We start from the raw sequence: 15,336 nt of genomic DNA, 5'->3' as shown, positions 1-15,336 counted from the left end.
ACAGGTCGTATATTTGTAAAATAAATTTAATACACCTCTCTTTATCAATACAAATACTGATATACATACATACATATATATCATTGATCCTGATCACAAGTATGTAGCAGGAGATAAGCTAAATATTAATCGATGATATTCTTGATTTATTGAAAGTCATCATGTTTGATTCGTTCCGAGTTGCTTTGTTCAAGCTTAAAACGTTCTTGAACAGAAGAGATATAAGAAGCAGCCTTCATATCTACACTTTCATCTCCAGGGACTCCATAAGTATAACCCTTATCGAATTGAGTTAACATGTTGCAGTTGCTGTCAGTTGCTGGCTGTGACCTTATTCTGCTTTGGTGGAGCAATGATATATTCCTGGTGGACCAAAAAACCAACAGAAGGAGCTGAAGGAGAAGACTGGCTGGGCTTAATGACGATGCAGGTATATTGCAGGTTTGAAGAGGAAGGCTTGGGTGATCGGTAGAATGGCATCAACTCGCCCTTCATGAACCCACTGCGCTTGCTATTGGACTCCATATGATATGCTATGACCTTAAATCACTAAACTAAATTATATGGTGATTATTTCAGTGCAAGAGAGGGGGTCTATACATAATACTTTTCTGGGTTACAGATAGACATGAAAATTCTGGATTCTAGAGGCCAGGTTTTGTTGTGGTCCCTCTATATGCTATCTTGAAAGCATAAGTACCCTTTATTCAAATTTGGAATACTTAATGAGTTATATGGGTAAGATATATATTCCATTTTTAAGACGGAGATCTTTAATTAAATATGCTTCCACTGGAATTCTTACGTGAGATTTTGCTATCTTTTTTTTAAAAAAAAAAAACCTAAACTTGATACATTATAAATTCAAAACACAACTGTATTAGTTTCGCTTGTTTGACATTATACATTCCATCATACATATTGTGTTTTAAATCTATGATATAAACTAGGTTTTAACAAAAATTTCTTAATGTTGTTCTCTTTAATCAATTTTATATTCTACTTAGTACTTATACTAATTTAAGTATCATTAGAGATGCTTTTCAAGCCAAACCACATAGTGTTCTTTTTTGTCTTATAAGTCCATACCCATAGAAAAAAAAATTCACAAACAGCATCATCCAGGAACAACATGATTTCTTTATGACTTCCTCTTTTTTCTTTTATCCGTACTATTGGTTAGTCATCGTGGATAAGGTAAGAATCAAGAATGGATGATGCATCTTGAAGATCCGCTTGTAAATAAGTGGCCATAAATAGACATAAATCAGAGAATGATTTATGATAAGTTAGTACTATATAATGAATCAAGTTTCATGTGTAGTTTATGCTCAAGACATGTTCCAACACCATGAATATATAATGGTTAATTAGTTTAGTTTTACCTTTCATTTTCAAAATGCTGTCCTAGTGGAGAATAAAATTCAACCCTTTCTACATATATGCACAGGATGGTTGGACAGATAAGAAGAGTGTCTTTTTCGGCACTTTCCTCGCTCCCGTTGAGAATTTGAGATGTGTAGAAGTGAAACTTTTTCAAATATGGAAAAAAAAAATGCAAAATTAGTAAAAGGGATTGGAGATAAAAAAAATTTTTTTTGCTTGGGCTTAACAGCATATTTGATTTGAAAATATGGGCAATGTGATTATCAATAAATCAAAATATTTCAGCTAAAGGTATGATGGGTCTATACATGCTTACCCTTTCTATAAAGTGAGATAGAAATATAAAACTATGCTTAAAGCCTCACCTATAAATTTAAATCTTTAAATTGAATGATTTTTTAAGAGTAATAATAATATTAGTTTAATTAAACTTTCCAGTTGAATACTTCTTTCAAAGAAAGTATGCATATTCATGCCACTAATAGAAGTATTTTATGCTTTCAGCACGAACATATTCCGGACTAGGATTTTTTTAATTTACACCCAATGCATCATGAATCTAAGACACGAGATATATGATAGAATTTACTTATTAAATATATGGATCCCAAATGTTTACGTTTTGAGTATATGATAAATTGGGTTTAAGTAAGAATTCCCGTTCTCAACTTTTTATATTATAAAACTATAATTCTACGTAGGATTTCTTATATAAAATGACAATTCAATCATGGAAAGACACATATGTAAATGGAATTATTAAATTTATAAAATAATCATTATTTTAAAAATAAAATTATTTAGCTTGTGAGTAGTTATAATTTTATAAGATTCATTATTATCTACATGTCTTTTACTAATTTAATTATCATTCTATAGATCTCATATGTTTACGTCTTGAATCTATGGTAGATTGGGTTTAAGTAAGAATTCCCCTTCTCGGCTTTTTATATTATAAAACTATAATTCTATGTATGATTTCTTATATAAAATGACAATTCAATCATGGAAAAACACATATATAAATGGAATTATTAAATTTATAAAAAAATCATTATTTTAAAAATAAAATTATTTAGCTCGTGAGTAGTTATAATTTTATAAGATTCATTATTATCTATGTCTTTTACAAATTAAATTATCATTCTATAGATCCCACATGTTTACATCTTGAATCTATGGTAGATTGGGTTTAAGCAATAATTCCCTTTCTCGACTTTTTATATTATAAAACTATAATTCTATGTAGGATTTCTTATATAAAATGACAATTCAATCATGGAAAGACAAATATATAAATGGAATTATTAAATTTATACAAAAATCATTATTTTAAAAATAAAATTATTTAGCTCATGAGTAGTTATAATTTTATAAGATTCATTATTATCTACATATATGTCTTTCACAAATTGAATTATCATTTTAAAAATTAAATTATTTAGCTCGTGAGTAATTATAATTTTATAAGATTCGTTATTATCTACATGTCTTTCACTAATTGATTATCATTCTATAGATCCTACATGTTTATGTCTTGAGTCTATGGTAGATTGAGTTTAAGCAAGAATTCCCCTTCTCGACTTTTTATATTATAAAACTATAATTTTATATAGGATTTCTTATATAAAATGATAATTCAATCATGGAAAGACACATATATAAATAGAATTATTAAATTTATAAAAAAATCATTATTTTAAAAATAAAACTATTAGCTCGTGAGTAGTTATAATTTTATAAGATTCATTATTATCTACATGTCTTTCACTAATTGAATTATCATTCTATATAATAAGATATAATTTTTCCATATTCTCTACCAAATCATCAAACTTGTTACAATTTTTTGACCTGATTAAGAAACAATATACAGTCATTCTACATGTCATTAATCATATACAAGATTTTTTCAAATGATTATTTTGTAATAGTTCACATTTTACTATATATTACTATATATTTTTATATTTGCACCTTAATTAACTTCATAAAATCCTATTTATTTTAGGAAAAGGGCACCACAATATATAATTTTCTTCAAATTAAGAAACATTTATTATTAGATTAAGCTTGCAAGCAAGACACAGTTCCTTTTGTGTTTGATCAATTGAATGGTAAATATAATGGCACGTAGTAGGAGTAGTTAAACGATGTGAGTAGCTTTGTGCTCATGCAAGTTGGCTTGGTTTGCTTTCATGTTCTTTGAATAGTGAGGAGAAGATATTGATCCATCTGATGCAGCTCATTTCCTATAAGGATTTTTAGTTTCATTTTTACAAGCAGAAACATCTATAATATAACATTATTCGAAGGGTTAACAAAAGCCCAGTTTCAATGTTACCAGAAATGAAACTTTCATGTATTGTATGTATTCAGTTAAACTGTACTGCTTGTATAGAAGACAGATGCTTACTATTTATTTATATATATGATTGTTAAGACAAATTAAGATTTGAATTAAAAAAGAAAATTGCAATCTGATTCTCATATATTGTCTGAGTTTAGAGATTGAAAAATTCTTATTTAGACTGGCCTACTATAAATTTAAGATATAAACATGCAAGATTTATGTATTTAATATATGGATTATATTACATATTGTGTTTTAGGTCTGTAATGAATCGCATCTAGATAAAAAATCCTTCGAGAATATGTTAAAAGAGAAAATCGCAATCATATTCTCATATATTGTCTGAGTTTAGATAATGAAAATTTCTTATTTAAACTGGTCTACTATAAATTTAAGATATAAACATGTAGGATTTATGTATCTAATAGATGGGTTATATTATACACTGTGTTTTAAGTCTATAATAAATCGGATCTAAGCAAAAAAATCCTTTGAGAATATATATTTATATGTATATTTCTTCAAAACGTTCGGTTTTATATTATAAAAATTTTAGTTATTTCGATTCAGTTTGATTTTAAAGAGCAAAAAATCGGTTAAACCAAATCAAACCGAATAGTAATTTTATATATTCAAATCGAATCAAATCGATTTTTAAATTGATTTATTTTTATGGAGAAATTATGAATTATATATATATATATATATATATATATATATATATAGTGTTTAATTTCATTGATTAATAGTTATTAGGTTCAAACCAAAATCAAAATTAGGCCAAATAACTTGAAAATAAAGTCTAAATTAAAAAATCAATCAAAAATAAAACCGATCGATTTGAACTGAATCGAACAAAAATAGAGCAGTTCGGTTGATTCAATTTTTCATCCATTTCGATTTGATTCGATTTCTAAAATATATAATTTGATTTTCATAATTTAATTCGGTTCGGTTTAAACCGAATGATCACCCTTAATTTGCATAAATTGGACAACACTTTCATGTTGCTGTTGGGTCAGTATCGCCAAAATATTCCTTTTATCCCCACTGATTTTCCCACAGAGTTTAGTGTGTGCGTGTGTGTATATATATATACACACACAATTATGATTAATGATATGTAATTGAAATGCCAAATATGCAAATAAAATCTCATAAAAATTATTTCATTACAATGGCTTTAAAGTGGTAGAACAAAACTAATTTGATATATAAATTATATGAGAAAAACTATCATGAAAGCATTTAGTAGCAAGACAATGAGCTACCCATTATAAAGCCCATTCGCATATTAAAAAGAAATCCTGCCTTTATCAGTCGCCTATCTGTAAAATATCTAAAATGGTTCCTAAAACTGACAGGATTTAGAGTTACTAGAGATTACTTGCATCATAATTAAAGAGTCTCCTCTTATTATGACTTGCTTGAAACCTTTTGTTTTGGTTAAGAGAATAGCCTTCCAGGCTAGCTTTTAATCTATGGCTATCAACCTGATATTAAAAACAAATAAGTTAAAATTAAATTTCAAATTCAATTAACCTTATCTAATAAAACTTTTAAAATGAAATTTTAAATATTTAATACTAAAAATTTAAAGAAAATGAGTTAAAATGAAATTTCAAATATTTTATTTTTTTTATTGTAAATATTTTATATATTTTAAATAAAATTATTTGTCTTTAAATTATGCCAAGTGTTAATTATTAGTGAATACAAATTGCTTAAATTGAATTTTGCTATCTTAATGTTGTAAATTTTTTAGTTCAATCTTCTAAGAATTTAAAAAAAAAAAATGTAATTGATAACCCATTTTTAAGAATATTTTTCTTCATTGATGAAATTTAAAAATTAGATATTTGACTTTTTTATAAAAAAAAAAAAATTGGATAACTTTATTATTAAATATATATTTTGGCTTTCATAAATTGACTGGTTATCTTAATTAAGTTGAAATTTATTGAAAAAAATAATATTTATTTTCTTAAGTTTTATAGAACCCGTATAATTTTTTTTTTTTTTTATAAAAAAATTTTGTGGACAATCTTTAATGAGATATGTTAAAATAATAAGATGTTAGACTTTATTTAGTAAAAATAATTTTAAATATTTTATATACATTAATAATAAAAAAAAATAAGAAATAAATTAAAATAAAAATTGAAATATTTTATATTCTTTCAATAATTTTTTTAATTATACCTAATGTTAATTAATGATGAATACAACGGTTTTTAAACCTTTAACTTAATATATATATATATATATATATATATATATATATATATATATATATATATATATATATATATATATATATATATATATAAAAGGTAATCTATCCTAAATGAAATTTTAAATATTGTAAAATTTGTAAATTTTATATATTAATAAAATAAAAAAATAAACTAAAATGAAATTATAAATATATATTTTTTTATTTTTTTGAAATTATAATTTTCATTCATATTAATTATATTTTATATTTACTATTTATAAAATAAATGATTAATTTCTTACACATATATATATAAACTAAAATTATTTTTTTTATTAATTTTGTTATATATTTCAAAATAAAATTATTAAATTAAACATTATTTAATTTTAATAATTAAAATATATAAAAATGATAAATTAAATTGGAATTTTAAATATTTTAAAATTTATAAAATCTAATTATTTTAATTTTTAAAATAAAAATATTATTCACTTATGTCTTGTGCCATTTTATTATAAATACAAATGTCAAGTTTTTATTAATAATTTTTAAGCCTTTAATTTTCATATATTTTTTAATATATATATATATATATATATATATATATATATATATATATATATATATATATATATATATATTTATTGTTTTTTTATATAAAAATTTTGCTATATCAATTTGTGCAATACGTAAGGCTTAAATTTCGTCAACTTCACTTGTTTTTAGTACTTTTTAAGGGAAATGTTTTAAGTATTTTTATCAAGCTTATATATAATATTTTATTAATTTATTGCATTTTCACCAAGGGAAAGTAATTTTTTTTTTCATGAGAGGAAAGGTAAAAAAGTTAAAACAAAATTATTTTTCTTATTTTATTTTCAACTACTTCCTCTCTATTTTTGTTTTTCTTTCTTATTTTCAATCATTATTTTCCCCCTTTTTAGTTTATTGCCCAAACTTAATGGAAATGCAACAAAATGGAGAATAGATTAGCTATCTAAAATCATTTCATAAAATAAAAAAAAAATTCATTTTTTTATAAAAAAATTTATATAATAAAATTACATGAATTATTTTATTAATTTTTTAAAAATAATTATTTAATTGTAATTATAATCCTTTGAAATCTCAAGTTAAAATCTCAAATTGATTTATTAAAAAAATTAAAAATTTCATAATTAAAATAATAAAATTATGGGCACATGGCGCTTCCCGATTGGCTGAAGATTCCAACACAGCATCCTGCGTAGAACCATGGTGCTGGTAGGGTATAATTTCTCCTGCAAGATGAACGGAAACCCTGCAAAAACCCTCGCATCATATTTTTGCAATTTGCACGTAGCAGTCTTCCTAATCTCTATCTCTTCTATTCAATGTTTACAAAGAACTTAGGGTTTTGAAAACTGGGATGGGTTTGACCAATTTCATCATCACGGTGGCCGGTGTCAGCGCCGTCATTCTTCTGTTAAGGAGCGATGTGAAGCAATCGGCTTCCATTTTTAGGCGCAACGTCAAGCACATCCGTCAATGGCTCGAAGAAGAATCCGCCGCTGCCTCCAAGTATGTCCTATATGTAGTCAAATCCATCGATACATTTGTGTCTATAGTTGGTTTCTATTTCGTTCAAAGTTGGATTTGAATCCATGAATGGCTGCCTAAACTTCAATTGAATGATTTTACTTCTGTGCTGTAATTCAAATTACATGAACCCAATAGATAGAAATAGAAAAAAAAGGATTAGAGAGATTTGGAACTGAATTCTGTTATACTCAAATACTCATCTTTTCAACAGTTATAGCTATATATTCAACAATCTTGTAATAACGATCTAACATTTCCGCCACTTTATTTTGCTTTAATTTCTTCGCTGCATCAGCCGCATCTTGAATGACCTTGTCCTTAAGAATGATATTACCATTAGAATGTTTCACTCAAACCAAAACTTCTGTAGCAGCTATATTCCCTCTCACAACCATTATTGTATCTAAAATGGAGCAGTAATGTGGAATGACTCGATTTTGTGAATCGACAACAAGCATATGATGTGGACTGATTCTGTTTTTGAGCTGAGAAACATTTATATTGTTAAAATTCGGGCAAGTCAAGATTATAAGTGGCATTTCCAATCTTGTGAAGGTATTTTTAGGGGCCATAGTATATATGTGAGTGTGTGTGTTTCCGATATTTATAAAGGTGAGAGCTTGGTTTAGTGTTTAGAGACTAAGGACTATTGTCTATAAGGCTGTAGCTGAGCATACACCTAGTCAACTATATGCAACTGTCTTTCAGTCTTGTGCTTATTAGCCAATTGAGCCACCATTTTCTTTCACTCCCCTCTGGAGGTGATATTTGAGCGGTGTCAAATTTTGTTCCCGATCATTAAACTCCTGATCATCGCAGGTACAGGAGAATTTTCAATTCTTTTTTTATTAGTCAATTGAGCTGTTCTTTTTTTCCCCCCTCCCCTCTGAAGGTGATATTTAAGCAGTTTCAATGTTTCTTCACGATTATTAAACTCCTGATCATAGCAGATAAAGGAGGTTCCCTAGGAACATATGGAAAATGAATGTAGAATTGATGGTGCAGTACCATAGACAATTTCAAAAGAGGTTTTTTGACAGAGGTGTGAAAATTAGTATTACACCAATACTTGCCAAAGCCAACCATTTAGACCAATTTTGAGGTTGTTCCCTCGTCATGCACCTCAAGTAAGTCTCTGCACACTTATAGACTACTTCTGTTTGGCTATTTGTCCATGGATGATAGGCAGAAGGCATTTAAAACTCTACTTCCCTATAGCTCAAAAAATTCCTGCCAAAACTTGCTGAGAATTCACTGACAATGGTAGCTGTAATTTGATGATGTTGTCAAGAAATGCTTGAGCAACATTGGCAGCAATGGATGCGTTAACCCTATGAAATAGGTATACTTGCTCAGTCTGTCCACTAGCACAAAGATTACATCCTTGCCTTTAGATTTTGGTAGTCTATGAAATCCATACTAACATCATGCCATATGCTTTCTGGAATAGACAAGGGTTGAATTGGCCCAGGATATACTATATATTCTGTCTCGCATCTTTAACAAATTTCACGTTTTCTTACAAACTTCCTTACATCCTTCTTCTGACATTTCCAATAGAAAACATTGGAGATTCTTTTAGCTGTATTGTGTACTTCTAAGTGGGCCCCAACTGAACTGGCATGATTGAGCTCAATGATTTGCAGCAAGATTGAGAAAAAGTAGAGTTGATAGCTAACTATGGGAGTTAGGGAATGATAATACACTTCACAGAATATGACATAAGATAATTTAGAATTAACATTGTAGAGAATCGTTATTACTTGAATAAATTCTTTGCTTGGATGGCTTCTTGAATGTTATTCTTTATTTATATGCTCTTTGTTTCTGAGTTTGAAGGAATTATCACATGCAACTGCACTATAGCACATAATCTAGAAAAATTTTGAATGTTTAACAATAGTCAATGTGGTAATAGCGTGAATATAGACTACAGAGCAATAGAAAATAATGTGAATTATACTAGAAGGATTAGATCATTAGAAGTAAAGGAAACACTTAAGAGAATAAAAGTGGGTAAAGCCTGTGGACCTGATGGAATACCAATTGAAGTGTGGAAGTGTTTGGGAGATATGGGAGTGGCATGGTTAACTAAATTGTTTAATAAGATTTTAAACTCAAAGAAAATGCCTGATGAATAGAGGAAGAGTATTTTAGTACCTATTTTTAAAAATAAATGAGACATATAGAGTTACTCAAACTACAGGGGAATTAAACTCATGAGCCACGCTATGAAGTTGTGGGAGGGAGTTGTGGAACATCGACTACGTCATGATATTTCTATCTCTCCCAATCAATTTGACTTCATGCCTGGTTGTTCAACTATGGAAGCGATCTTTCTCATTAGAAGCTTAATGGAGAAATATAGAGATGTGAAGAAATATCTACACATTGTTTTTATCAATTTGGAGAAGGCTTATGATAGTGTTCCAAGAAATGTCTTATGGAGAGTGTTAGAACAAAAGATGATATCTATTAGGTACATATAAGTATTGAAAGATATGTATGAATGAGCAATTGCTATTGTGCGCACAGTGGGAGGGGACACAAGAGATTTTCCTATCTCAATTGGATTACACCAAGGTTCAGCTATAAACCCTTACCTTTTTACATTAGTTTTAGATGAATTTACGAAACATATACAAGAGAGTATCCCTTAGTGCATGATGTTTGCAGATGATATAGTTCTGATAGATGAGTCGCGAGGGGTCAATAGAAAGTTGGAGTTTTGGAGAAATACTCTAAAGTCAAAGGGTTTTAAGTTAAGTAGAACGAAAACAGGATACATGCATTGCAAGTTCAGTGAAGGCCGAACTTGTGATAGGGAAGAAGTTAGTTTGGATGGAGTGATACTGCCCCAAAGTCATCACTTTAAATATCTCGGCTCAATCCTTCAAGTAGATGGGGGATGTGAGGAGGATGTTAGTCATAGGATTAAAGCCGGATGGTTGAAGTGGAGAAGTGCCACGAGAGTTTTATGTGATCGCAAAATTCCCAATAAGTTGAAAGGAAAATTTTACCGTACAACCATACGACCGGCCATGTTATATGGTAGTGAGTGTTGGGAACTGAAGGAGTCGTATGTGTCTAACATAAGAGTTGCGGAGATGAGAATGTTAAGGTGGATGAGTGGTCATACTAAACTAGATAAAGTCCGTAATGAGACTATTAGAGAAAAGGCAGGAGTGTGCCAATTGAGGATAAGTTGAGAGAAGGAATATTGAGGTGGTTTGGTCATGTGAAGCGTAGACATACGGAGGCTCCTGTTAGACAAGTAGAGCACATTTAGGTTAGAGGATAGAAAGAAAAGAAGGGGTAGATCCAAACTGACTTGGAGAAGAGTAGTACAACATGACCTACAAGCATTACACATTTCCGAGGATTTAACCAAAAATCGTTTAGAATGGAGAAAGAGAATCCATATAGCCGATCTCAAATTCTTGGGATAAAGGCTTAATTGAGTTGAGTTGAGAATTTGTTCCTAGTATCAGTCATGGAGAGTTTGGTGCGAAGTTAACAAGGGTAATTGTTACCCTTGTAACTTGTAACCTCTCATTATTGTTTATATGCTATAAGAGAATGGGTTAACTTTTAACCTCCTCAACATTCTTTAAGAGTTAAATATTAATCTTGAGGGGACTAGGTTAGCAAAGATTAGCAAATAGAGTAACACCATACTTCATTTAAGTTATTTTTATTAATATCCTACCAAACGTCATTAATTGTTGCACTATTAATTAATTTTTACTCCCTTAACAATGACTCCTTTAAAATTTACCGGAGTAATACTTAACCTTCAATTTTTTAACTTTCTACCAAACATTTTCATAAGGTTATGCATTTCTCGGGCGTTAAACTTTGTATTTTACTTGTGTTGGAATTGAAAATCTTACCATTTACAGCCTAGGACAGTGTAGATTTGGCATCAGATTAAGAACTTATAGCATCATTGAAATTATTGAAATAAAAAGTTGTGGTTATTGTGAACTTTCTAACTTTCATGTGTTTAAATCGGATAAGAATTGCAGTTATGTTATCATTCAAAGTCCTTTTGGGTTTTGGCTCCAAAAGTGTTCATTTGATTTCCTTTGATTTCATGTTCTCACTAAGTTGATGGAAGAAGACTTAATTGTGGAATCACATTGAATTAATCTGAATTATGGCATACCTTTGAAGTGGCTGTTGCATATAGATTGCCTTTTTTTACTCTTTTACATGGTTTTAAATATCATCCTTGAATGAGAGCAAGAGAGTTTCACTGCCAAGGAGTTTGGATGATTTATCCAGATGTCTAGATACAAATGCTTGACAAATACAAAAGTAACAAAACCTTTTGTTATAATTTGGTTATAGGGAATATTAGAATTCTTAAGAATATTTGTATGATATTCTTACTAGAACTTACTGAGTTTAATTTGTGTGTTATCATCTTGTCTTTGAAGATGGGCATTTGATCTGCATAAGATGAAGTTAGCCAAGGGTTAAGCCTGCCCGTGCAGAGCTAATACTTGGTCTATGAATTTCCAAACTGAGTGAGTGGTTGCCTGGTTGGGTCCATATACATAAGGTTGGCCAGGTAGCTGGCTGTACTGGCTTATATTTAGGGGTGGCCACTGAGCAGGAACTGAACCGGACACTTTCAGCCTGGTTCAAGATTGGTTTTGGTCAATCCAGTTTTGATTGGTTTTAGTTTCAGATTGGACCCGTCCAGTTCCAAACTGGATCATGGCGCAGTCTACTTATATTGGAAATGATGTTGTTCCTGGTAACTTCCTTTTTACAGAAGCTAATATGAGACTATTGTATGTTTCAGGGCGTCAGAGAATGCAACACCCAAGGAACTGGAATCAAAGGTTCAGAAAAAAGATACCCCCAAGGAGGACAAGCACTAGGGTCTGTATGAAAGGCTTGCATCTTAAGAGATTTTAGAGTCCTTTCTTTCCATTTGGTGGACTTCAGTTAAAATAAGTCTTGTTTAATGTCCAGGGATGTCCGTAGTTAAAGTTTCTTAAATTCGTTTAGCCTTTTTGCAGTCGCTTAAAATGTTGATTTGATCTAATTAAAATTAAATTGTACTTATAAAATTTAAAGTGTGGCTATTGTAAGTTTAACTTTATACAAGAAGAACGAGTATAATAGTCATCCCTTAAATCAAATATTTGTGCCGAGATTAGCCTTTTTGCAGCCGCTTAATATGTTGATTTGTATCTAAGTAGAATTAAATTATGCTCTATATTTTTAATGGTGTGACTACTATAAGCTTAACTGTATATAAGAACGAGCATAGCAGTCCTTAAATAAAATATTTAAACTGAGATTAGTGCTCTTTATTTCAATTATGTACACTGAAATAAATTCTGCTTAAATATCGATAAAAATATTTAATCTAAGAGTCACTAGTCTTGTTCTATATAATGTCAAGCTTATATTAGGTGTATCATATTTTTAAATGTAGTTTTGCATTTTTTGCTTCAGAATTTATTCACTGACTTCTGGACTTCCAATTTGGCCAAAATTTTGATGATTATTTACCTGAAGTTGTCATCTATTAGTCAATGCTCCCAAGGACTTGATTCTGGAAGTTGATGAATTTGATTTTGGCCCTAAATTTTGGACTTCGATTGTCAATTATGTGATCAGCCGATCACCAAACATCAAACCATAGAAGAAAAAGAAGTACCTTTTTTCGTTTTCATGAGCTGATCATAGCTAAAATGGCTAATCTATTGAGAATTTGAGATCCTTCTAGTCACTGTTGTCTCCTAAATTAATTACCCTGTGTGTAAAAAAATTTAGGCCTGGCAAACTAGCTTCAAAATGGATGACATCAAATCAATCGAGGGCATTGAAAACCTTGTAGCATTTCTCCACTAAGGTCTAGGAGGAAATTGTTTGGTAGAGAATGGTAAAAGTTTCAAACATTCTCAAGTCCCAGAGAGCACAAAGTGAACTGATGGGTTGAATTCCAATGAGATTCATGGGCTTTCCCCTCCACTTAATGATGGGATTATGACAGGATTCAGTGGGTGGCAGGAAGCAAAACTTCAGGAGTTTCTTCACTGTTTATTTTGGGAACATTTGTCTGCAAGAGTGGAAACCACGTATTTGTTTAACTGTAGTTCCAAGAAAAAAGTCAATGGATCGTTGATGCCTGACGATTATTGCTGGTTGTTGGTGGTGACAGAAAATTGTCATGGTTTTTGCTCTATTTTCAACGTTTGGAACTAACACTGGCTGCTTTTATTTGTGGAAACCCAGAAGCTGTTGGTGTTGGGAAGCATAAAAAGAGTGGATAGTTCTATTCTTTTCACATCCCCCGTACTCGAGTGCTCTTCTAGGACATCTTTTAGGCCCTTCACTGTCAATCCAAGTCACGAAGCTACGCTAAATGGATTCAAGATGGGTAGTTGCCGTCTATATCTTTTCTTTTTAATCGACTTTGATTGGAATTTGCACTTAAAATCTTACCACCCTAAAAATAACTCTAATACTATTGAATCATTATACCTTTCTCTTTCACTACATCATATAGTGAAACACACATAGAATTTACCATAATAAATTATCAGAATGCTACAATAATTGTATTAAATAATTTTATAATCAAAATTTCGATTTAGATTTTCATCCTTAGAAAAAGAAATTTCCTTGGCATGTAGTCAATAGGAAAATAAAAAAATTAAAGAGAGAGAATAGGAAGGTTCATAATTTAATTAATTTTTTTAAATAATTTATTTCAAAAGCAGTCATAATGAAATAGGGAAGTCAGATCCCAACTCCATTTACTGTTTTCTTATTAAATTTCTTACATTTAATTTATCTTGATCGTTAAAATTTATATCTATAACCAAATCATTTAAATTTGAAATTTAATTTAAATATTAACAAATAATTATATAATTGAGTGTTTATATATCTTATAGATCTCATTTATTTTGCAAGCAAGAAACCAAATTTCTTAAAAATAATCTAAAGTCATATGTTAGGTTAACTAAAATTTATACAAATAAAAGTTAAAAGAAAATTTGATCTTAACTAATATTGACTAATAATTAAATTATACGAATTAGTATTATCACTTTAATTTAATTATTCAAAACATAAATATATAAAATTCATGAATATATCTTAAATTGAATCTAGACGAAGCTTTTTCAAAACAACACATGCATATACAAAATCACATGTTTTAAACATAAAACAGAAGGTGATTATAATTATTAATTATTATGGTTAAATATAAATTTTCATGACATGAGAAAAATAATTTCAAGAAGTTCAATGTGATTGCACAAATAAAGAAACACGCATAATTTTTCCTTTTAATCATCAATTCCACGTTAGACATGATAAAGCACAGGCTCATCTCTAATATCAACGCATGTTACTGTGCATTTAACAAAGAAGGTCTCCCCTTTTAATAACTTTTATTAAAAAAAATAATATTTCATTTTATTAGTATATATAAAGAAATTCAGGTCGAAACTCTCCCGTCGTATTTCTTAATATATATATATATATATATATATATATATATATATATATATATATATATATATATATGCTTAAACTATAAAATTATTATAGGCTCAATCTTGTATTTAAAAAAAAAATATTATATTGTCAACCGTAAATTCTATAAATCACTGCAATAAAAATTTCAATAATCCTTTTTTTTAATCAAATTCTCATTCATTTCTTTGTGAAATTTTAAAAAGAGCTATCTAACTTTAATTTATGTTATTTTTTTTTCTTTGTAAATAATAATGATATAACTTATATTGAATTACCATAT

General features: G+C 29.0%; 1 protein-coding gene across 1 annotated transcript; it reads left to right on the top strand.

Annotated features, from left to right (window-relative positions):
• Nucleotides 1-7,217: 7,217 nt before the first annotated feature.
• LOC110648045 (uncharacterized) lies at nt 7,218-12,728 on the top strand. The gene is made up of 2 exons (XM_021802139.2): nt 7,218-7,520; nt 12,355-12,728. Exons 1-2 carry the CDS (start codon nt 7,369-7,371, stop codon nt 12,431-12,433), a joined length of 231 nt encoding a protein of 76 aa, XP_021657831.2. The 5' UTR covers nt 7,218-7,368; the 3' UTR covers nt 12,434-12,728.
• The last annotated feature ends 2,608 nt before the right edge of the window (nt 12,729-15,336 follow it).

Source organism: Hevea brasiliensis, chromosome 15, assembly GCF_030052815.1.
Source record: "Hevea brasiliensis isolate MT/VB/25A 57/8 chromosome 15, ASM3005281v1, whole genome shotgun sequence".
Classification (NCBI taxonomy): Eukaryota; Viridiplantae; Streptophyta; class Magnoliopsida; order Malpighiales; family Euphorbiaceae; genus Hevea; species Hevea brasiliensis.
The sequence above is the reverse complement of the archived record's forward strand: the minus strand, read 5'-3'. Positions and strand labels throughout refer to the sequence as shown.